Source organism: Protobothrops mucrosquamatus, unplaced genomic scaffold, assembly GCF_001527695.2.
Source record: "Protobothrops mucrosquamatus isolate PMUCROS unplaced genomic scaffold, P.Mucros_1.0 scaffold637, whole genome shotgun sequence".
Classification (NCBI taxonomy): domain Eukaryota; kingdom Metazoa; phylum Chordata; class Lepidosauria; order Squamata; family Viperidae; genus Protobothrops; species Protobothrops mucrosquamatus.
This window is the reverse complement of record NW_015386929.1, coordinates 432111-453219: the sequence shown is the minus strand read 5'-3', so window position 1 is coordinate 453219 and position 21109 is coordinate 432111. Positions and strand designations below refer to the sequence as shown.

General features: G+C 38.2%; 1 protein-coding gene across 1 annotated transcript in view; it reads right to left on the bottom strand.

Annotated features, from left to right (window-relative positions):
* TXNDC16 (thioredoxin domain containing 16) overlaps positions 1 to 21109 on the bottom strand; it is a 36192-nt gene that overhangs the window by 4974 nt on the left and 10109 nt on the right. Inside the window, exons 7-16 of the mRNA XM_015817781.2 lie at positions 20918 to 21074; positions 17386 to 17552; positions 14959 to 15019; positions 14383 to 14539; positions 12351 to 12497; positions 9779 to 9838; positions 5839 to 6007; positions 4878 to 5002; positions 1510 to 1594; positions 63 to 201 (exon numbers count right to left, since the gene is read on the bottom strand). Coding sequence (XP_015673267.1) covers positions 63 to 201; positions 1510 to 1594; positions 4878 to 5002; positions 5839 to 6007; positions 9779 to 9838; positions 12351 to 12497; positions 14383 to 14539; positions 14959 to 15019; positions 17386 to 17552; positions 20918 to 21074 — 1267 coding nt within the window. The remainder of the gene's footprint in view (positions 1 to 62; positions 202 to 1509; positions 1595 to 4877; positions 5003 to 5838; positions 6008 to 9778; positions 9839 to 12350; positions 12498 to 14382; positions 14540 to 14958; positions 15020 to 17385; positions 17553 to 20917; positions 21075 to 21109) is intronic.

Sequence of the window (21109 nt, the reverse complement as noted above, 5' to 3'; positions counted from 1 at the left end):
AGAACAATCCCAATAAAGAGTCTCTAAATAAATAAAAGATCAGAACTAGAAATTATGCTCACAAATGTCTCCAACAATGCATGACGGATTACTTTAACAATGTCTTGTGTGTTATACTGCGAGAGCTGGAGGGCATTCCTTTGCTGAGTTGCAGGCTTAGCAAACAGAAGTGCTGGAAGAGGTACATTATATTTATGGGAGCTGAGGAAAAAAACACAAAAATATATTTCAAAGATCTACCAAAATTGCTCTTATTATCTGATTGAGGAATCTTAGCCAAATCATTAAAAGAGTCTAAGTTAAATTGAACTGACTATTGAATTAATACCATATTTGTGTGCATATGAATACAACGATACAAAAAGCACTGCAGTCATTAGTTCTCATCTTACAACAGTTCATTTAGTGACTGTTCAATGTAATTTATGACCATTTTTCACACTTATGACTGTGGCAGCATCTCCATGGTCACTTGATCAAAATTCAGATGCTTGGGAACTGACTCATATTTATGACAGCTGCAGTGTCCCGGGGTCATGTGATCTTTTGCAACCTTCTGACAAATAAAGTCAATGGGGAAGCCAGATTCACTTAACAACTGCAGTGATTCACTTAACAATGGTGGCAAAAAAAGCTATAAAATGGGGCAAAATTCATTTAAAAGATGTCTCGCTTAACAAGATAAATTTGGGGCTCAGTTGTGGTCATAGGTCAAGGGCTATCTATACTAATTTCCTTGATATACAATCGTGTAAGTGTTATCTTAGAAAATGCATAGCATCTTTCCTGAGGGAGAAACTGGAGCAGCCCTGGAAAAACAGCATTTCTTAGAACCACAAAGAAATCTGCTGTCCCTTTAATCTATAGCATTAATCAACAGCCCTGTGAACCAAATTCAGTTACTCATGTCTCTCTTTAGAAAGGGGCTTCCTAATTTTTTTATGCCAGAGATCCATTTGACAATCTATTGCAATCAATGGGCAATAAAATTAATTTACTTGCAAAACATAAATATATACAGTACATGCATATAACTTACCTATAACTTAATTATTCTCAAATACAATTAACAAAATATTTAAGTATGCAATATAGTAATATATGTGCTTTTTCATTAATCCATTCAATCAATAACAAAATATTACCCTTTCTTAGGACCTAGTGATTTTAGATGAAAGAATTAAATGTTTTTGGAATTTAGAGGCCATATGTTACTTTGTTGCCTGTGGTATGTACATTAATGAATGAAAAACTAAATTTCAATGAGAGGTTAATGAAAACATTTTTTTCCATCCAAGTTCATGAACCCCTTAAATCTATCTATGGATCTCCAAGGGTTCTATGGACCTCAGGTGAAGAAATTTTGCTTTAGAAAGATGCTGACAATTAGAAACAGATCCCATCAGCAAAGAAAAGGGAGAATTCTGTTTAGATCTTGCCCAGTCCTTGAATGCAGCAATTAAATAATTGATTCATTATCTGGTTCAAGCAAGGAAAAAAGCAACATACAGAACTGTAGCATCCTCTTCATAGTAGATCCCTGTTGTGACATATCCATTTAGGATTCTTCCAGCTTCAATAAAAGCCTCTCTTGCTGACAAAACAAAGCAGCTTTCAATGTAATGTAATGACCAAATTTCTTTTCTTGCCCCTGGCTAAATTTATCAACTTCAATCAGACATTCACAGACATAAGCAGTAAATGAAGTAAGTGTGTATCATACAGTATTGCTCTCAACTGCAAAAAAATTCCAAGGCCATTTTATAAATACCGTACTTTACTTATTTGTTTATTCCATTTATATACTCAATACACGTAAACCTGTTTATTGCCAATACATGAGAACCTGAACAAAAACAGTCCACTGAAACAAACAGGGAAAAACAGATTTTAGGAGAAGCCAACCAAAAGGGTAAATGTGAAATACAAAAGAGAAAAAGATGACTGTTGGGACATGGTACAGCACACAAGAGAAATAATTTCCCAGCAGAAGTGCCAGAGCAGAGAAGGCCCTTCAATATGTGCATACTACAAACTTTGAAATCATTAACGGAATCATAAAAGGGGATGCATCATAAGATGCTATAGAATAGGATGCATATATCCTATTAGACTAGAACATTTTATTCTTACTCTTATTTCATCGGTATGTATGAGTTTGGAATCCTTTTTGCTTAATCTATAAATTTGAATGAATCAGACTTGCTGCCACTGAATAATGACCAAAAAAATGACATGTAGGAATTGGAGGGTTCAATTGTATTTTGACTCCTGATTTTGGTATCAGAACTACCAGGAAACTTTGTCAGATGGTAACTCAATTTATCCTATTTTGTTGAAAATGAAATTTCTTAAATAGCATTAAGAGAAATGCAACTCCAAGGCTGATTTATATTATCAGAAGTTCCTTTATGTATATTTTGTCACAGATATATAAAAATTGCTCTATCAAGAATACCGTGTGAGATTTTCATTCTGCAAATTGCATTACCTATTGGTGCATCTGTAGGCTTATCATTTACTCTAGCATTGGTCATTATCTAACCCATAATGCAGCCATCAGGGCCCAAAAAGATTGGCCCTCTTGGGAGATGGAAAGGATCAAGAGCCAGTACTGGAATCCCTTCTAGAGCATCTGATGTTCATACTAGGATTGGATATTTGGGATTTTAACAGCTTCTTACTCTTTACAATGGAAAATATGCAGGGCCACAAAACTTTAGGAAAACGCCAATGACTAAATTCAGTTGCTCTTGGCTTTTCCTTAATAAAAGGTGAGGAGTAACCAATGCCCCAGATAATTTCCCAAATTATTCTATCGAATCAATGTGAATTTCTCCTTAAAAGGTGAAGAAAGCCTTATAGAACCATTGCTCCAAAGTGCTCCTCAGAAATATAAGAAAGATTGAAGGGTAGGCAATAGCTGTGGAACACTCATGCTTCTATTGGGAAAGCACCATTTTGCTTGGACAACTGCTTACTTCAGGCCAACACTGCATCTGAGGCTACCTAAGATGAGGGACAGACAATAGGTAGCAAAGGAAATGCTACTCCCCTCGGCTGCCTCTGGAGTCACCTCAGCAGGAGATGGATGCTTGTAAGGGCAGTTTTTTCTGACCTTGTGAGCCCTTATCAATGGAGTGTATCAGTCTGATTACAAAGAGCAGTTCGGACCAAGAACCAGATTTCGCCAACAAAATGGATCAAACAAACAATTGATAGTAAAGGTCCTTCTGCCAGATTGTGGACTGTAAAAATGCTAGTCATGATAGATTTTTCTCAGCTAAAGGAAGAGATTGGCCTGTCATGTAATAACAGTACCTTATACTCAGAAAACAGCTCTTCATATTAAATCAATCAGTCCATCGGTTTAACATTTGGCTTTGGGCTTTTTTGACACACTCTAGATCTTTCTGTTTACCAATCTCTGAGTGAGTCTTCAATCAACTGAAATAGTTATTTATCAGTTTTCTCTCTTCTTTCTTTGCGTCACCCTTAATAACATAAAAAATATAGTACAATTTTGAAGTTCATTATCAAAAGCGATGAAAACGCATTGTTGGTAATTATCTGACAATCTCAACTCAATTTCCTGCAGAAGCTGACTTATCACCATATAAAAGTCAGTGTTTCACCCAGCCATCAATTCAACAGGCAACAGAATCTAGAGCCAAGTACAAGTATGCTGCTGCCCCCTATTGGCCTACACAAACATGAACTTTAGAGAAAACATAATGCAGTTCTTCAGTTCTTGGATGTGGCTCAGAGGAACCTTCCAAAGTTACTGCTAAATTGTAATTTTAATGTGACAGAAAAGGAAAAGTATAAAAAACCTTGGGAATAATAATTTTAGTTTAGCTTAGTTTAATTAAATTCAATCTAGATTAGCCATTTTCTGGCCCCACCTACTTCCAAATTCTGGGAGTTGCATCTGTTTCAATGCTTCTTATGGGATCAGGTTGGAGAAGTTGAAGGAATATCTTAAGACGTTTGCTTAGCAAACCTATAATGGAGCTGAATGAGGGTACAAATCCTTAGAGTTCCGGTCATTGTGGTGTCCCCCAAGGTCATAGAATCATGATTTTTGACATTCCCTGCTGGCTTTCCATAAGCAAAATCAATGGGAAAGTCTGTAGGAAGTCAGAGGTTGCGATCACATGAAATCCTCCCTATCATGTGAGGATGGTCGTCATTTAACAACTAGAATTGGGACTGCCAGAATTGTTGTTGCTAAGCAGCCTGGTCACATGACATCATACTTTGAAACTGCATTGCTTAGCGATAGAGTTCCCTGTCCCATTTGTCATAACCCAAGGTCTACCTGTACTCAACCTGTACTCAACCTGAGAAGTGACAGGAAAAAACCCCAAGAAAATAAGAAGCAGAGCATGAGCAATTTCAGGTTTTCTAGGTCAAAGAACACCTGGTACCTGCCCTCCAATCCTCTCTGAATTTTTCCAATATATTCCAAATAGCATCTACATTTTGTATTTGTATGTATGTGTGTGTTTATGAGAGAGAGAGAGAAGGAGAAATAAAGAGAGAGATGAAGTGCTTGTTTTTAACAAATAAAATTATCTGAAGGATGTTTATATATTTTTTTAAATTCATTCTTGATTCTCTGGCCACTTACCTCCCTGGATAATCCAAATTCTAGTATTATAAGGGAGAAAAAAATTATACGCACACAGCCAAATTTGGCTCACAATGTGAAGCAATAACCTTGTATAATACAGCCAGTGCCCTGTCTATTGGGTTGTTGTGAAAGATCCTAGCATAAATTTTATTCTACAATCACAAGGCATTACAAAGTATTATAACTTTCAGCAACATTGTGTTTTGCAATAATGTTTGAAATAACCAGACAATGGATTTACCTTCACTCATGCTTGAGTCAAATATTCCCAGAACAGAAACTGTGTGGTGTGGTGAGTTTTTGTGACTTAAATATTCTTCTATTTCTTCAGGCGTCATCAATCTCACTGGACAAGAATTTCTGCTTCTAAAGATGTAAATTGAAACCAGACTTCAGGCCGATTTACAAGGGACAGTTTTATTTTATTTTGCTTTCACAGAATTCTGTTTCCTAGGTGCAGGACAACTCCATTCCCTGCATCTCCCACGTCTTCAACATTTTCCAAAACAATTTCAGAGTGTCATGGAGAAATGTATGAATGCACATCTTGTTCTTTCATCTAATCTGAATGGCACATGTAAACTGTGCATGTTTGCTTCAGCTGTGAAATGTACTGCAGAGGCAAAACTACCTCAGATTCAGGCTTTCTGAATTCTTCTTACTGAAAGCCCACATAGCATAGTAGTTAAGGTGCGAGATTTGGGGCAAGGAGATTCAGTTTTGACTTTCCACTTGACCATAGGCTCTCTTGGTGGCATTGGTCCTATATTATTGCTAAATCTACCTCATAACGGCATTGTTATTCTGTGGGTACAATTTAAGGGTCTACCCTGAAGTCTAGAGAAAAAGGGTGAGATACAAATGTAAGAAAAAACCACCAAAAAATGCAACAGTTTGAATTTCACATTTCCCAACTACTTCCCAGCCAGTTCTTCCCTCAAGGGCTTCAATCAATCAGAATAGAGCTGGAAGGGACCTTGGAGGTCTTCTAGTCCAACCCCCTGCTCAAGCAGGAGACCCTATACCATTTCAGACAAGTGCTATCCACATCCTTTTCATTTCTTCTCAGGTTTGGGTGAATTCCATGAATTTGCTTATATAATGTGGAAATAATGAGAGTTTACGTTCAAAGAAATCTAGAGGATACCAGGATCAGGAAAGTTTGCCCTAAAGTGGCTCTTAACCAGCAACATAGTACTTACAGTTCAATGAACTTTCTCATCTCTTTGGTCTCCCACATGCCAGAGTAAGCCGGCCATGCCTTCTCTCTTGTATACATCTTCATGGCAGGAAATTGGGTGACATTTTCCTGCAAGCAAAGCTGTGGCCAATCCCAGCAGTTTACCCTTGCAAGTGAAATCTCAGGAGTCCCTACAGAAAATGTGTGGGGAAAAACAACAAAAGGGCAGTGATATAAATGTTTCTGGCTCTTTGTGTAAAATTCATGAAATTTTTTAAAAAAAAAATCCTAGAAGTTGCTCCATTGACTACTTTTGTTTTATGAAGAACTGCTCTAGTTTTTATTCACTGATTCTTCAGCTGACTTGGCCCAAATGATTTTCTGATACATCAAAAATAAGAATCAAAACATATTGGTCAGAATATTCACAGGAACTTTGCTGAATCAGATCAAAGACCATCCATGAGCAAGGTATGAAGACAATGGCTCTTTCCTGCTGTTACACTTTAATAACTGTTTCACATGTGCTATTACTAAACCTGGAAGATCATACAGTCAGTAGAATTTTGGTTCATTGCTATGAGTACTCATTATGTATTGTAAGTATTGTAGAATACTTTAGTTTACTCTCACCATAATGAAAATCTTGGATATGTTTAGTAGGATTTCTGATTCTCTTTTTTAAGAAAAGCCACCTTTGATCCTTGTGATTCCATTACAGGCTGCTTTTAATAACTGGAGTATTAAATGTTCAGAATTAAATTTCACATGACATAAAAAGAAATCATGGTTTGCGGGAAACGCATTCTCAACGCCCCTTTGGATAGAAAGGTTAATTGTATGTTTCTTTCTGTCTCTGAAGTAAAGTTAAGTGAAAAAAAGCAAAAAATAACAATTAACAAACAAAAGAGTACAGGAATACCTTGAACAAACAAAGAGTTTCTAAGAAAAGCAAGTTTTGTTTTTCATTTAAAATTAAAATTAGAAAATTAACATCCAAATATTTATGGCAGTGGTCAGGGAGTTGAAAGGCCAATTCCAAGATAGATGTAATGTTTTTAACTAGTTCTTTAAAAAGAGCAGCATTAAAATTTAAGACTGCCTAGAAGCTACTGATCTTCTGGAGCACCCCAGGCAGTCATCTGTTAAATGCTATGTTATCACCAGAAGAAGCTGGATCATTTTATTTTTCATTTGTACAGGTTTAGAGTGGGAATGAAAGTAAGAGGCTTCTGGAGCAAAGCAGTCCCATCTTCATCTTAAATTCTACTTGACATGGGCCAAAATCATGCTGCCCAATTTGGTTGTTTGACCACAGAGAGTCAGCACCTTAATCTGCATGTACCAGAGGATTCCAAATGGGTCCTGGAGAGTGTACCTATATGCTTCTCTATTTTTCAATGGAAAGCAGACAACAAGAGTTAGACCCATAGACCCCGATAGATGCTACATCATATTTAATACCTTAAACCAGTGTGGTAACATCCCCAAATTAAAGAAAAATAAATGTAACTTTTTGAAATGATTAAGATCCCAGAAGCTAGACAATTCTCTAGTTGAGACATTGAGTCTCTGGAAAGAGTGCAGAGAAGAGCAACAAAAATGATTAAAGGCTGGAGGCTAAAATGTATAAAGAATGGTTACAGGAATTGGGCATGTCTGGTCTAATGAAAAGAAGGATTAGGGGAGACATGATAGCAGTGTTCCAATATCTGAAGAGCTTCTACAAAGACAAGGGAGTCAAACTATTTTCCAAAGCACCAAAAGGCAAGACAAGAAACAATGGTTGGAAAGTAACGAAGGAGAAAAGCAACTTAGAACTAAGGAGAAATTTCCTAACGGTGAGACCAATCAACCAATGGAATAGTTTGCCTTCAAAAGTTGTGGGTGCTCTATCACTGTAGGCTTTCAAAAAGACACTGGACAGCTACTTGTCTCAAATTGTATAGGATCTCCTGCTTGAGCAGGGAGTTAGACTAGAAGATTCCAAGGTCCCTTCCAACTCTATTATTCTACTTTCTATGTTCTCATGAGATTTTGCTGTGCTTGTGTGAGATCATGAGGTTTTTTTCTGCCCTTCTTTCACAAGACCTCATGGATTTTGGGAAATGATTACAGAAATTTCTTGGCAACTTCAGGTCTGACTGATTGATTGACTGATTGATTTGGCATGCTAGACAATCACTTGAGATCAAATGATGGCAGCTGGGAAACAAAGACTGCCAGCCTTTGAGAGAAAAGAAATAACTGCAACTGCATAGGAATTTACAAAGTATATTCTGCCAAAAACATTTTTTATTGTTTTAGGTATTGATTTGTTCCAAGGCTTAGCCCAAGAATTGACAATACATTCTAGGACTACCCACTGATACCTACTACCCAATTAATACTACAGTCTTTTTAAAAATGCTACTCTTTGAATCAATAGTCAAGCCTACTGAAAAGTTGACTTAAATTATTATAAATCACTCAGCAGTAGCATGGCTGTTTTTCCAGCCTGACCAAAAGTATTTAATGCCAGGAAAAGGAAGTCATTATAAATCAATGTAAAATACTGGAATAAACATAAACACAGAGAGACGCCTTAACATTTAAAACAAGGCAGATCAATCTCTTAAGTGGCTTAAATTAAAGTACATTAGATTTTGATGCATTTGTAAAAGTGCCTCTTGGCATTTGCCAGCTACTTAGCAACCATCCTAGTAGACAAAGTTATAGCTCAGATTATCTTCCTAAACAAAAGTGTCACCTAAATGTTAGTCATTACATGCTTTATTATTTAGATTTAGATTTATATAAACTTTATGGTCATTTTTTACTGTGGGCACAATGGCACACATTAAAGATGAAATTTAGTTGCTTGCTCTCAAAGTGTACACATACATAACACACATTTAAACATACTATATACAACATATGTATAGACCTACTACACCCTTACAAACAAGTAACATATAAATATTAATCACTGTCCATCTTGAATACATAACGGAAGGAGGAAGCTTGAGAGTTCACAAGGTTAATACTGTATGGAACAAAACTGTGACTGGATCTGGATGTTCTGCTTTGGATACCACGGAGCCCCCTCCCAGAAGGTAACAAGGAAAATGGGTCGTGAAAAGGGTCACTACACATTTCTTCTCTTTTAGATTCATGGATACCTTAAAAGAGACCAAGCCTCCTACAAAACCCTGCTGAAACTCCCTGTTGCAGCTGCATTCAAAAGTGAAGTTGGTCAGCTGAGTGCAACAGATCTAACATCTGTTTATTGTGTCCAGCTTTTTAAGGGGATGAGTTGGCAGGGTGTTCGTATGCAGCTAGTTTACTTGCTGCTTTTCTGCCTATTGTCAAACAGTAGGTATGCAGGACATACTCTCAGCTGTGCATTATAATTCCATTTAGTGACGTCAAAGTCTGCCAGGAATGAAAAAAAGTAAGACAGTGGAGTTCTGAGAAGTAACTAATATAAACACTCATTTAAAAAATGACCCAACTATTGTTTAACAAATTCAAAGGGAAGTCATTCCTGAAGACTAAACCATCTTTGATAATGCTCAAGATGTCTTTGTGACTGTCAGAATTCCCAGCCAACCTATTTCTAAACAGACCACTTTTTAAAATTTTATGTATACAATAGGAAATATTTCACAATATTTTTGTTTCTTTAAAAAAAAGTGCCATCTCCACTATTTTTCTAGTTTTTTAGATCTCTGCATTCTAGGTTAGCAAGTAATGGTGTTCTCTCAAAGCATTGGAAGGATGTCAAACTGGGAAAGAGGCTTTCAAGCAAAGTTGGACAAATATTTCTTTGGGATTCTATAGCTCAGTTTTTCCCTTTGTGCCACTAGGCATCACCAGCTTTTCCACTTACCAAAATTAACTTTAAGCTGAATTAATCATGTAAAATAACAACCTCTTAAGGAAATAGACAAGCCACAGCAATCATACTGACTGAGCCATACCTTTCAACTGAGCAGCAACGTCAAGGAAAAACTGCATCACCACCAGAGAGACAGCTTCCCCTGTAATGAGAACAGAAAAAGTAACCCAGTATCTCAGATACCAGAGCATCTGGAGTCTGTCAAAACTCAAGACACGAAGGAATACGAGTCCATATCCATAAAACTCAACTTTCTTTTGACAACATGTTTTATACCAGACAAAGTATCCAGAAATTCCAAAAAATGCACAGGTAAGGTGCTACCTGGTACAACTTCAAAGGTGATTTGATGCTTCTACTGAAAGATTTGAACCAGTTGCCAGGAGTTATTGGGCACAATTTAAGATGTTAGTATTAATCCCTAAAGCCTTAAATAGCTAATGGACAGACTGCTTATGGCTCTAAACCTTGAAAGCCTAGACTGATGGACCCAGTTGAGTTCTATAAGAAGTTTGGGATTTTCCCTGAAGATTTGATGGGCAATTTAGCTAAGGTCTTAGCCACTGGCTGGAGTGGGCAGATGGCTTAGACTCTGGACAGATAACATTTATCTGGCTTCTCCACGTGCATGGCTCTCAAGTTGCACCATGGTTCTCCAAAGAACTCTGAGGGATGAAACACCAGGTGACAGTGAATTCTAGTCCTGCCTTAGGCATAAAGCCAGCTGGATGACTTTGGGTCGTTTTCTCTCAGTTCAACGGACCTCATAGGCTTGTTGTTGTTGTTGTTGTTGTGGAGAAAATAGGAAGAGGGAAGAGTAGCAGTTATTTATCATGACAATAAAGATGGGAAATAAATAAATAAATACAGTATAGTACAGTATATCTCACAAAGATAAAGGGAAAGGACATTCAGACTTGCAAGGCTCTGTTACTATAATCTTTTATAAATGTTGTTTTAGCATGCATAGCTTTGATTTCCTATTGTGATTTACCTTAGAGGCCTGACAGATACCATCAATCACATTATCCTTCTGGAGTGGCTATAAGATTTGGGAATGGGGGGGGGCACCATTTTGGATGGTTCTCCTCCATTCTCCACTTTGGTGTATCAAAGAGGATCTTTTCCTAATGGTTGCCAAGCTATGAAATTTACTCTCTCGGGATATGCATTTGTTCTTCCATGTTCAGAGAATATATTTTTGTCCTATTCTTATTTCTTAATTAATTTTAATGTTATGTTATTGTTGTTGTTGTTGTTTTTAAAAAGTAGCTCTCTTTAATAGAAAAAATGGGCTATATTTTCAATGAATAAATAGGCTTGTCTTTGGCTTCTTTGGTTTTGTCCTTAGAGAGTGAGGAGCCCAGCTAGTCAGAACACAACATGCAACTAAACTAGAATATTGTCCAACTGCCAGCACTCGTAAGACTGGAACAGCAGCAAAGAGCTCATAAAAACGTGTTTTTGTGGAATGAGGCAGGATGGATAGAAGGATATGTAACCCAAGAGCAATGCCAGGAGATAGGGCCAATACACTTGTATTTTATCTTTTTTATAACACTCCTGGGATTCTTTTGGACTGAAAGGCAGGATCAACCTCAAGTAAACAAGAGCCCTGCAGGATCCTAATAAAGTTCCAATAAACTCAGCATCCTGTTTCCCTGAAATTATGTTACGTATGTTTCTATAAAGCCTTTCCTCTTATTGTACCATAGGATGTAGTCTTTAGAGATACTGCCAATGAATGTAAAGGTTTCATAACCAATTTATATTCCACAGATTACTGTTCTTCATTTAAAAGTTTCCAAATGCTTACTATTATTATTATTATTATTTATTTGACAGGTTTATGTCCCATCTTCATCCAAGATCTGAACACAACATTCATAGCACTTCCTCTTCCACGTTTTCCAGCAGCAACTCCTGATGGTTGATGAGCTCAAAGACAGTACAGGGTACTGGTGCAGGGTACTTCCCATATCCGAGGGTAGATGTGAAACTGGGTTTTCCCAATTGTAGCCCAGTATCTTAACACTCACTCTGTACTGGTTCTCCTCTTTTGGTAGAGAAATCCTGCTCTTATGTGGGCTTTCTACCAGTGGTTTCCAGCATGATTATGAAGAACAGTGTGATGCTCAGCCCAAAGATGACCAAATGAAATCAATAAAGTCCAAACCTTTATTTGCTTATACCTAATGGACAAAATCTTGCCAAGCTAAAGTTATAACTTTCTAACTTACTAGATATAACCTGAGAGATTCTAGGGTGTGGCTACTCTGAATCTCTTCCTCTTCCCCTCCTCTAGTTCAGGACTATGCAGTGTCTTGATCTGGGTGTTTCTCTCATGAGATTTACTGCCTCATCCCTGCAAAAGCTCTGTGTTGCCAAAACTCTTCTCCACTGATTCTCCTGGTACACATTCCATCACAAACAGCCCCACCTACTTATTCATTTTATTTATCTATCATATTTGTATGGCCGCCCATCTCACAAGAGCGTAACTGGGCGGTGTACATCCATGTGCTTCAATAATGTCACAGCAGCCACAACCTAAGCAAACTAAGCATTTAAAACAGCTTAAATTCTAAAGAGCACTACAGCGAATAGAAGGCACCAAAACCACACTGCACAACACCTTGCAAAATCTGACTTACAGCTGGCATAGAAGAGCACTGCTGTATGGTTGGTCTCTGCCAGAAATGAGAGGAAGGATTCTTCTGTCAAGGTATGGATGCGTTCCAGGGGGAGTTCACGCCTCCGATCTCTGACAACAGATTCCACCACCTCATCATCCTGAATTTCTGCAAAGCAGAGGCACATTCTAATTTACAAGAGCGACAGGGTGGAGAAAAGGTACTTATATTAGCATTGGTCTGAATACACTCTGAGGAAAAAATGATAGAGAAAATAAAATGGAACTGTCTTTTTGGCAGCCATCACTCGCTTCAGGTTTTATAGGTTTCGTAGTACAAGGTTCATAATGCACCTCCTCCCAAACAGACCTGCCTCTTGTTTCTTACCACCACCATCTGCCCCTTCACTTGCCCCTTCCTTGAGGTTGGGATTGCCTAGACCAGGGGTAGGCAACCTTGGCTCTTTTATGACTCATGGACTTCAACTCCCAGAATTCCATAGCTGGCTCAGGAATTCTGGGAGTTGAAGTCCATGAGTCATAAAAGAGCCAAGGTTGCCTACCCCTGGCCTAGACATTGCTGAATTTAACTCCCAGCATCCCTTATCACTGGCCATCCTCCTAGGGAAGAGTAGTTCAACTTTATGGTTTGGGCTTAGCAGGGGAAGACAACACAAATGGTCATGGCTGCTCCTTGTTTTTGCTTCTGTCACCACTTGATTGTTCAATAAGATCTTCCAAAAAGGTGACAGAGATAAGAAGAAAGAAGAATGACAAATTTGGGGAACAGCAACAGGATTCCTCTGAATCCTGGCAAGTAGGACAATGCCAATCTCTGACCTCTATCCTTTGGTCAGCCAAGGTGAAAAGAGGCCATTGGACTTTCGTCAGCAAAATCAGAGGCAAACGATATCCAGTAGGAAAGCCTCTTTAAGAATATAGTAAATATAGTAAAAAAAAAAAGGATGTGACTCAAAGAATAGTCAAGAACTATTAAAAAAGACTTATCAGCTGAAGTTAAGAGACCATGAGATGATTGCCTTCCCTCTTGCTAAAGTTTTGGGAATCCAGTTGGGCTACATAAGAGAGACAATTGTAAAAAAACAAAACCCCTACAATATTTTGGGGTAAGTATGCTTGCCTAGACACAGAATGGCCCTATCATAAAATGTTTATTTTCTAGAAAGCAAACTGCTGAATTTGCTCCCTAATACCCTCCTTCCCTGCCGGATACTATCAACCCATAGTAAAAAAAGAACATATTTTTTTCACTGCCAATGGATACCTTTACTAACAAAATACTAGGCAACAGTTGTTTATCATGTTTATTTTCAGCTCCAAGCCCTATGAAGAATTCAAGGGAATTCTGGGGAATAAATGATTTGGAAATTGCTTTCCAGCAAGGGCACTGCAAATGCTGGTGGCCTCTGATGCAAATATCGACCCTTGTTAGCTTTTAGCAACCAGCCAATATTGGTTATGTGCTGCCCTCTAGCTGGGCCAATATACAATAATATGTAGAAACAGTGTGACTGCAAAACAATTGTGTAAATAATTTGCTCATCTCTGGTGAATATGGAATCTATCCAGGCTACCAGGAAAAGAAAATGTGTCAAAAATCAGCATTTTGAGCATGTTATTTTAACTATCAAGCTGTAGAAGGACGGCGATGAAATGTGTTACTGATAAAGGAGAATATTTGTATCTCAGGGTTGAAATGAGGGGTCCCTGGTGCTCTCTGAGCTTGGTTGTTTTCTTGCAGATGTTTCATTACCCAAACTAGGTGACATCATCAGTGCTAGCAGATGACAGCAGCTAAATGCAGATGATCTTTAATATGTAGATGATGTACCTAGTTTGGGTAATGAAACACCTGCAAGAAAACAACCTTATCAGAGAGCACCAAGGACCCCTCAATGAAATGTGTATCAGACAGGCTAGTGAATACAATGAGAAAAATAATTTTTGTCTACCTTTTTTTTTAATCGGAAAGCAAAGAAATAAATTTGTGAAAACTTAATAGGTCAAAGACACTTCTGAGGAATCTTAATTACCTTGTTCATTGTTCTCATTCTTCACTCCCTCCTCCTCCTCCTCTTCATAAACCTCCTCTTCATTATTATCCAGACTAGGTTTGCTCTGCTCACCATTTATCACCAATGCTACAATTTCATCTGCATCTTTCAAAGTGAGGTATTTAACAGGCATATCCTGCAGAGATGCAAATATCCAAAAATGTGGCCCAAAATATGATGTAAGGGAGAGTCCAGATTTCAACTGGTTACTAATTGTTCAGCACACCACATAATCAGAGATAAAGCATGGTAATTATTATAATCCTTATAAACAAATGGGGTTTCTACTATTGAATATTGATCTTCAGATCAAATCTCCAACTCTCAGTATTAGATGCATTTTGACTGACACTGTTAAGAGCTGTCTGGAAATATTCCAAGGTTATCATCACCAATAAAAAATACATTACTAGTATACACTCTATATCACAGAACAGCTAAGGCTGCAAATTTTATGTGCATAATTCTGGAACTAACCAGGAGCATTTCCTTTCCAGCCTAGGATTGCACAATAAATTAAAAAGTCAGTCCGAAATAACTACGATGACCACTTACCTCCTCAATTGTCTTGATAGCCACATTGTATCGGGAAGAAACATCCAGACCAACAGAATTCCTTTAATGACATAAAAGTTTAAATTGTGAATTACAATATGTAGAGAATCACACCTTTGCAACGTTTTCAGAGATAAATGAGCAATATTGCATCAGACCACATTATTCATTATTGTGTTCAAATTATTCAAAACTTCTCTGCACAAAAACAAATGCTCCATGAAAAACAATTAGCATGTCAGAAAGATTAAATGAAAACCCTTTTGCCCTGATGTGCTACTTATCCATGTCTATAGATATAAGGGAGAAAGCGATGGTCTTATCTACAAATGCAGCCCAAGTATTAACTAATTTGTTCAAATTCTTTTTGTCCTAATTAGACATAGACATAGAAGCATAGGGCTGGAACGGACTCCTGTCCAAGGCAGGAGTCCTTTTACCGTCCCAGACAAATGGTTGTCCAGTGTTTTCTTGTACATCTCCAGCGATGGAGCACCCACAACTCTGGGAGGCAAGCTGTTCCATGGATTGTTCTCACTGTCAGGAAATTTCTGACTTTCATGCTGGTGAAAGTCATGCATGGAAGCTGAAGAAGCCTATTTACCATCATCCCTGCATCCATCCCTGCATGAATTATTGTGGAATTATCATATTATTTTGCTTTCATCTAAAGCAAAGTAAAATCAAATCTGTGTCCTGACCCTTCCCATTACTTTTGGAAGTATGGTCCAGCAAAGCCTTCTGTCTGCCATTCCTAACACACATAGAGACACAGACACACACACCAACTAAGGTGTATGACCTCTCACAAAGCTGAAATTAGAAAGAAAAGCAGATGTGGATTCTGCCTAGTGCAGCCACATTTATTATCTGGTTCATTTTACATTCTTTACAAAACAACCCATTCTGCCAAAGTTGTAAATGAAACTTACAAAAGCTGTACTGTAGTGCCACCTGGTATTCCTTGCTATATTGCAGTTATCCTTCCATGAGCCACTTCTGTCACCCCAGAAGTGGCCAAATTTTAACTGCCCACAAGTTTTGGGATGTAATTGTTAGCTTAAGGGGTGCTGGAAGTTGTAGCTCAACAACCCCTGGCCAATTATAAATCCAAATGATGTTAAAATTATTTCACAAGCAGAAGTCACGAAAGCCCATGTGAATGCACATTTTAATACGCACTTTCTTTTTTATAGCAAATGTTCAGAGGTTTAAAGGCTTTCAGTCATTTAGCCAATGGTTAGTAAAGACTGAGAGACACAAATAACATTTCAATAAGCTAATGGTTTGAATAATAGCTTATTCTCCCTCTCCCGGCTTAACTGCAAACTGACCAAATTATGAAAGATAAGCAAGTATATTCAGCTCTTGCAGAATTCATCTTTTATTTATTTCAGCAGGGTGCTCATGTTGAGAACTCATGCTTGCTCTTTCCTATCTGCACTGACAAGATCTTATATTGCTGATGTTGTTTAATTGCAGGAATGAGCATTACTGCAGGAATACCTGCCCATCTATAGCCTGTTTCAGTCAAATCCATGCTATTTGCTAGGAATAATGAGAACAGCATTCAAACATTTGTTGCAGACATCAGTTTGGGAAGGGATGCAATTAAGATTCAGGCACCCAAGTAAATTTCTTAAGCCAAGTCTTTTTTAACCGTGGCAACTTTAAGATGTGTAGATTGTGAGAGTTGAAGTCCACACAACTTAAAGTTGCTAAGGTGGGGGAACACTGTCCTAAGCAAAAGGATAAGCTTCAACCTTAGACATGTTTGATTGGAAGTAAGTCCCTCCTCTAAATCTTCCCAGGGATATCTGTGGAAGTTGGAAAGGTTGGGGGACAAAACTGTCAAGATGGCAGTCACAATCAAAGTTCAGTCTCTTATTACATGCATGTTGGATGCATCATATTGACATAAACAGCCTCCCCCCCCCCTTTAACGAGGAGCTTTAACTGGAGCTTCAACTGTGCAGTACCATTTGCCTCCATCCTGGAGGCAAGTCTATGGAGATTCTCAGTCGTCCAGGTCATGGTTGTTCCAAAGGTACATTTTCAAAAGGCAACTGGACTTTGCTTTTCCTTAAAAATGTTTTGCTTCTCTCCAAGAAGCTTCTTCCACTTTGGAAGAAACGTCTTCCACTTTGGAAGAAGCTTCTTTCCAAGCTTCTTAGATGAGAAGCAAAATGTCATCAAGAAAAAACAAAGTCCAGTTGCCTTTTGAAAGTACACCTTTGGAACAACCATGGATGACTGAGAATCTCCATAATCTTGTCTCCATGATTTTTGGGACCCCATTCAGACGCCCCTGACACTTGCTGTGAGTCTTTGAGCATTTCCAACCTAAAGAATTACACTGAGATAAGAACAGTGATAGAATAAATCCTCCCCTTTTTTCTGCCTCCCCACTTTTTAATTCCAAAGGACCTTGACAAAAGGAGGACTCCTGCTTTCCCCAGCAACTGCCAGGCTACAGATTCAGCAATCGTCTTGTCTGCTTCCAAGGTCTCTTCCTGGCTCAGAATGAAAACGAGTGGTAGACCAAGCTGGAGATGAGTAGTTGAAATCTTTTCGGGATCTTCTGCAACCTGCACCTGGAGAAAAAACACCAGCATAAAAGATCAACTGAGATTTGCTGCAGGTGGACCATCAAGTGGACATGATACAGAAGAAAAAGGAATGGGCAGGACAAACTCCACCATAGTAGCAATGCTTTTTATTTGGATAGTTTCTAGTAAGTATCTTCCCTTGTCAAGACTTTGGATGCTGTGTTATTTTGGAGCTTGGTCCTGCTACTAATTGATGAGGCCAAAATATGATTTTCTTCCACTATTTAAAGAAAAAGGAAGAAATTTTAGGATATTAAGTCCTAATATTTATGACATTTTAGACTGGATTTACTTTAATCTGACCAACAGCAAAATATGTTTTCAGAAAATGAGTCCTGGACCCAGTATGCAAACCAAATACTTCTCTGATATTTTGTGCTACCTGTACTTGCTAAAAATAATACTAGCTTTTTTTTTTCAAAATTTGCTAAATGTCGTGAAAGGGGATATATTTCCATCCATCCATTATCTCCTTTCTTCCTCGTACCTTTCCCAGCATTAGACCCTTTTCTAGAAAATTGGGTCTTTGCACAATGTGCCTGAAGTAGGGTAATCTGAGCCCAATCATTTATGACTCAAATAAGAACTCTGGGTTTATTTGATCAATGATTCGTTTGTTTTCTTGGTTGTCCATGATATTCTCAGGACTGTTCTCCAACACCAAAGTTCAGATGTGTCAATACTTTTCTTATCTTGCTTCTTCAAAGTCCAACTTTTGCTTCCGTACAGCATCATGGGGAATACCATGGCTTAGATTCTGATCTTTGTCAGTGTAGATACATCATGGCATTTGAATAATTCTTCAAAGGCTTTCATGGCTGCTTTACCAAGTGCTAGTCTGCAGCACATTTCTTGACTGCTTGTTCCTTTACTGTTGATAATTGATGCTAAAAAGCAAAAGCTATCCACCACTTTAATATCTTCATTGTCAATTCTAAGGGTGGTTGTTCTACCGGTTATCATGCGTTTGGTCTTTAATTTTAGCTCCATTTTTTCACTGTGGTCCTTGACTTTTATTATTAGAGCTTAGAGATCCTTTGCGTTTTCAGCTGTTAGACTTGTTTCATCAGCATAGCATAGCTTATTGTTGTTTCTTCCTCCAATTTTAAAACCTCGCTTATCTTCTAATCCACTTCCCCATAATATATATACTGTGTGTGTGTGTGTGTGCAGTCCTCAACTTACAACAATTCAGCCCAAAATTTATGTTGTTAAGTGAGATATTTGTTAAGTGAATTTTGCCCCATTTTACAACCTTTCTAGCCATAGTTGTTAAGTGAATCATTGCAGTTGTTAAGTTAGTAACACGGTTGTTAAGTGAATCTGGTTTCCCATTGACTTTGCTTGTCAGAAGGTCTCCAGAGGTCATCACATGGCCCCAATCGTCATAAAGATGAACCAGTTGCCAAGCATCCGAATGTTGTTCATGTGACCATGGGGATGCTGCAATGGTCATAAGTGTGCTGTTGTAACTTTGAATGGTCACTAAATGAACTGTGTGTGTATATATATATGTGTGTGTGTGTGTGTGTGTGTGTATGTATAATAAATAAGGGGAAAGTATACAGCCTTGTTTCCTTCCTTTGCCAACCTGAACCAATCTAGTTTGCCATGTTCTGTCCATAACAAGGCTTCCTAATCTGTATGTAGTTTTTTTTCATGAGGACAATGAGATGTTTTGGGATTCCTATTTTTCTAAGCACATTCCATAGCTTGATGCAACTGACACAATTGGAAGCCTTTTTATAGTCAATGAAGCACATACTGATTTTTGGGGGGGCATTTTTTCACTTTCTCGATTATTCAGCATGTATTAGCAATAATGTCTCAGTTTGGGGAATGAATAATTATACTTTAAAACATCATGGGCATTATTCCAGATCATACTGAGCTTTTATTTTAAAGTGACCTCACCTCTTACTTATACTTTTCCTCTTGGCATAGTATCTTAGCCACTGGGAAGGTATTATGTTCATTCACTTAGAAGATTAGATAATTATAAACAATTAAAATATTATCTATCAGCAATTGGGAAAGATTGTGAGGAGGTTGAGAAAGAAATAGGAGGAATGCCAACCATTAACAATTCAAAGATGGAATGGGGTGAATGAGTAGTTTATCTCAATTCAACTTGCCATTGCTTAGGAAGAAAACACTGAAATTGTTCAAAGAGATCACCTTAATTAACTCACTAATAACAAAGGACTAGAGGTTCCTATCGCAGTCTACATGATTCTGCTTTGTGCCTCAAACCATGGCATTTTAGAAGTCTGTCTTCGTTGCTTCCTGCCTTGCTATGAGACATCTGATAATAACATTTCATGAACAGATAGCGTAAAACATTAGCTGATTCTGCTCAGTGATAAATCAACAAAGCTCCTTTTCTGTGTTTAACTATAGAATAATTGTCACAATGACTACCAGTGCTTTATTTTGCTTTCCTTGGCTTCAAAACACTAGGTACAATTTAGACAGCGGCATATATTTATTTATTCCTATATCTGCAATGTGGGCTAAAAACAACTACAGGTAGTTCTCGACGTATGACCATAATGGAGCCTGCCCATTATGTTCGTATGTCGTGATGGTTGTAAAGCAGGTCAGTTAAGTGGCCGGCACAATTTTATTACCTTTTGTGCGGTGGTCATTAAGCAAACACGACAGTCATAAAATGAGCACATTGGTTGTTAAGCAAACCCATTGTTCGCTATGAGCCGTGGTAGCACAGTGGTTAGAATGCTGTACTGCAGGCTACTTCTGCTGGCTGCCTACAGTTTGGCAGTTCGATTCTCACCGGCTCAAGATTGACTTAGCCTTCCATCCTTCCAAGATCAGTAAAACGAGGACCCGGATTGTTGGGGCCAATATGCTGACTCTGTAAAGCGCTTAGAGAGGGCTGTAAAGCACTGTGAAGCGGCATATAATTCTAAGTGCTATTGCTATTGCTATGGTGCAGTTTTGTCAAAAACTGGAAGTAACCTCTAGTTTTTGGCAAAACTGTCATAAAATGCAGCCCCACGACCACGGAACACTGCAAATGGCCATGAATGTGGCCATATTACCAAGTGCCCAACATGTAGTCACTTAACCACAGGGGGAGGGGAGCATGTTTGTCATAATTGGGTCATAACTTCAAATGGTCACTGACTAGTCATAAGTCAAAGACTACTGTACTGTATTGCACATACTTTCAATTTCCTTTTTGCTTAAAAACAATAACAACAGAATTTTCCCCAGTTCCTTTAACATTTCCATTGATTCCACTAGCCCTACTGGATGCAACTCGTCCCTGATACGTTTTGAAGGGAATTCAGAACACAAGAGGAACATCATGGAAAGAAGTCACCTACCACCAGAGGTTCCCCCATCAGCTTCAGAAACTTGTGGATGCTTAATGTAGTCAAGGGCTGTTCCATCAGAGTCCTGTGGCATGGCTGTTTAGGATCCATGGCCACCTTACAGTGGCAAAAGAAGAGTTTCGAAGACGGCACCTCTGCCTCTTCACTGCTGAAGTAGGAAAGCACACATAAAAAAATGAGCTG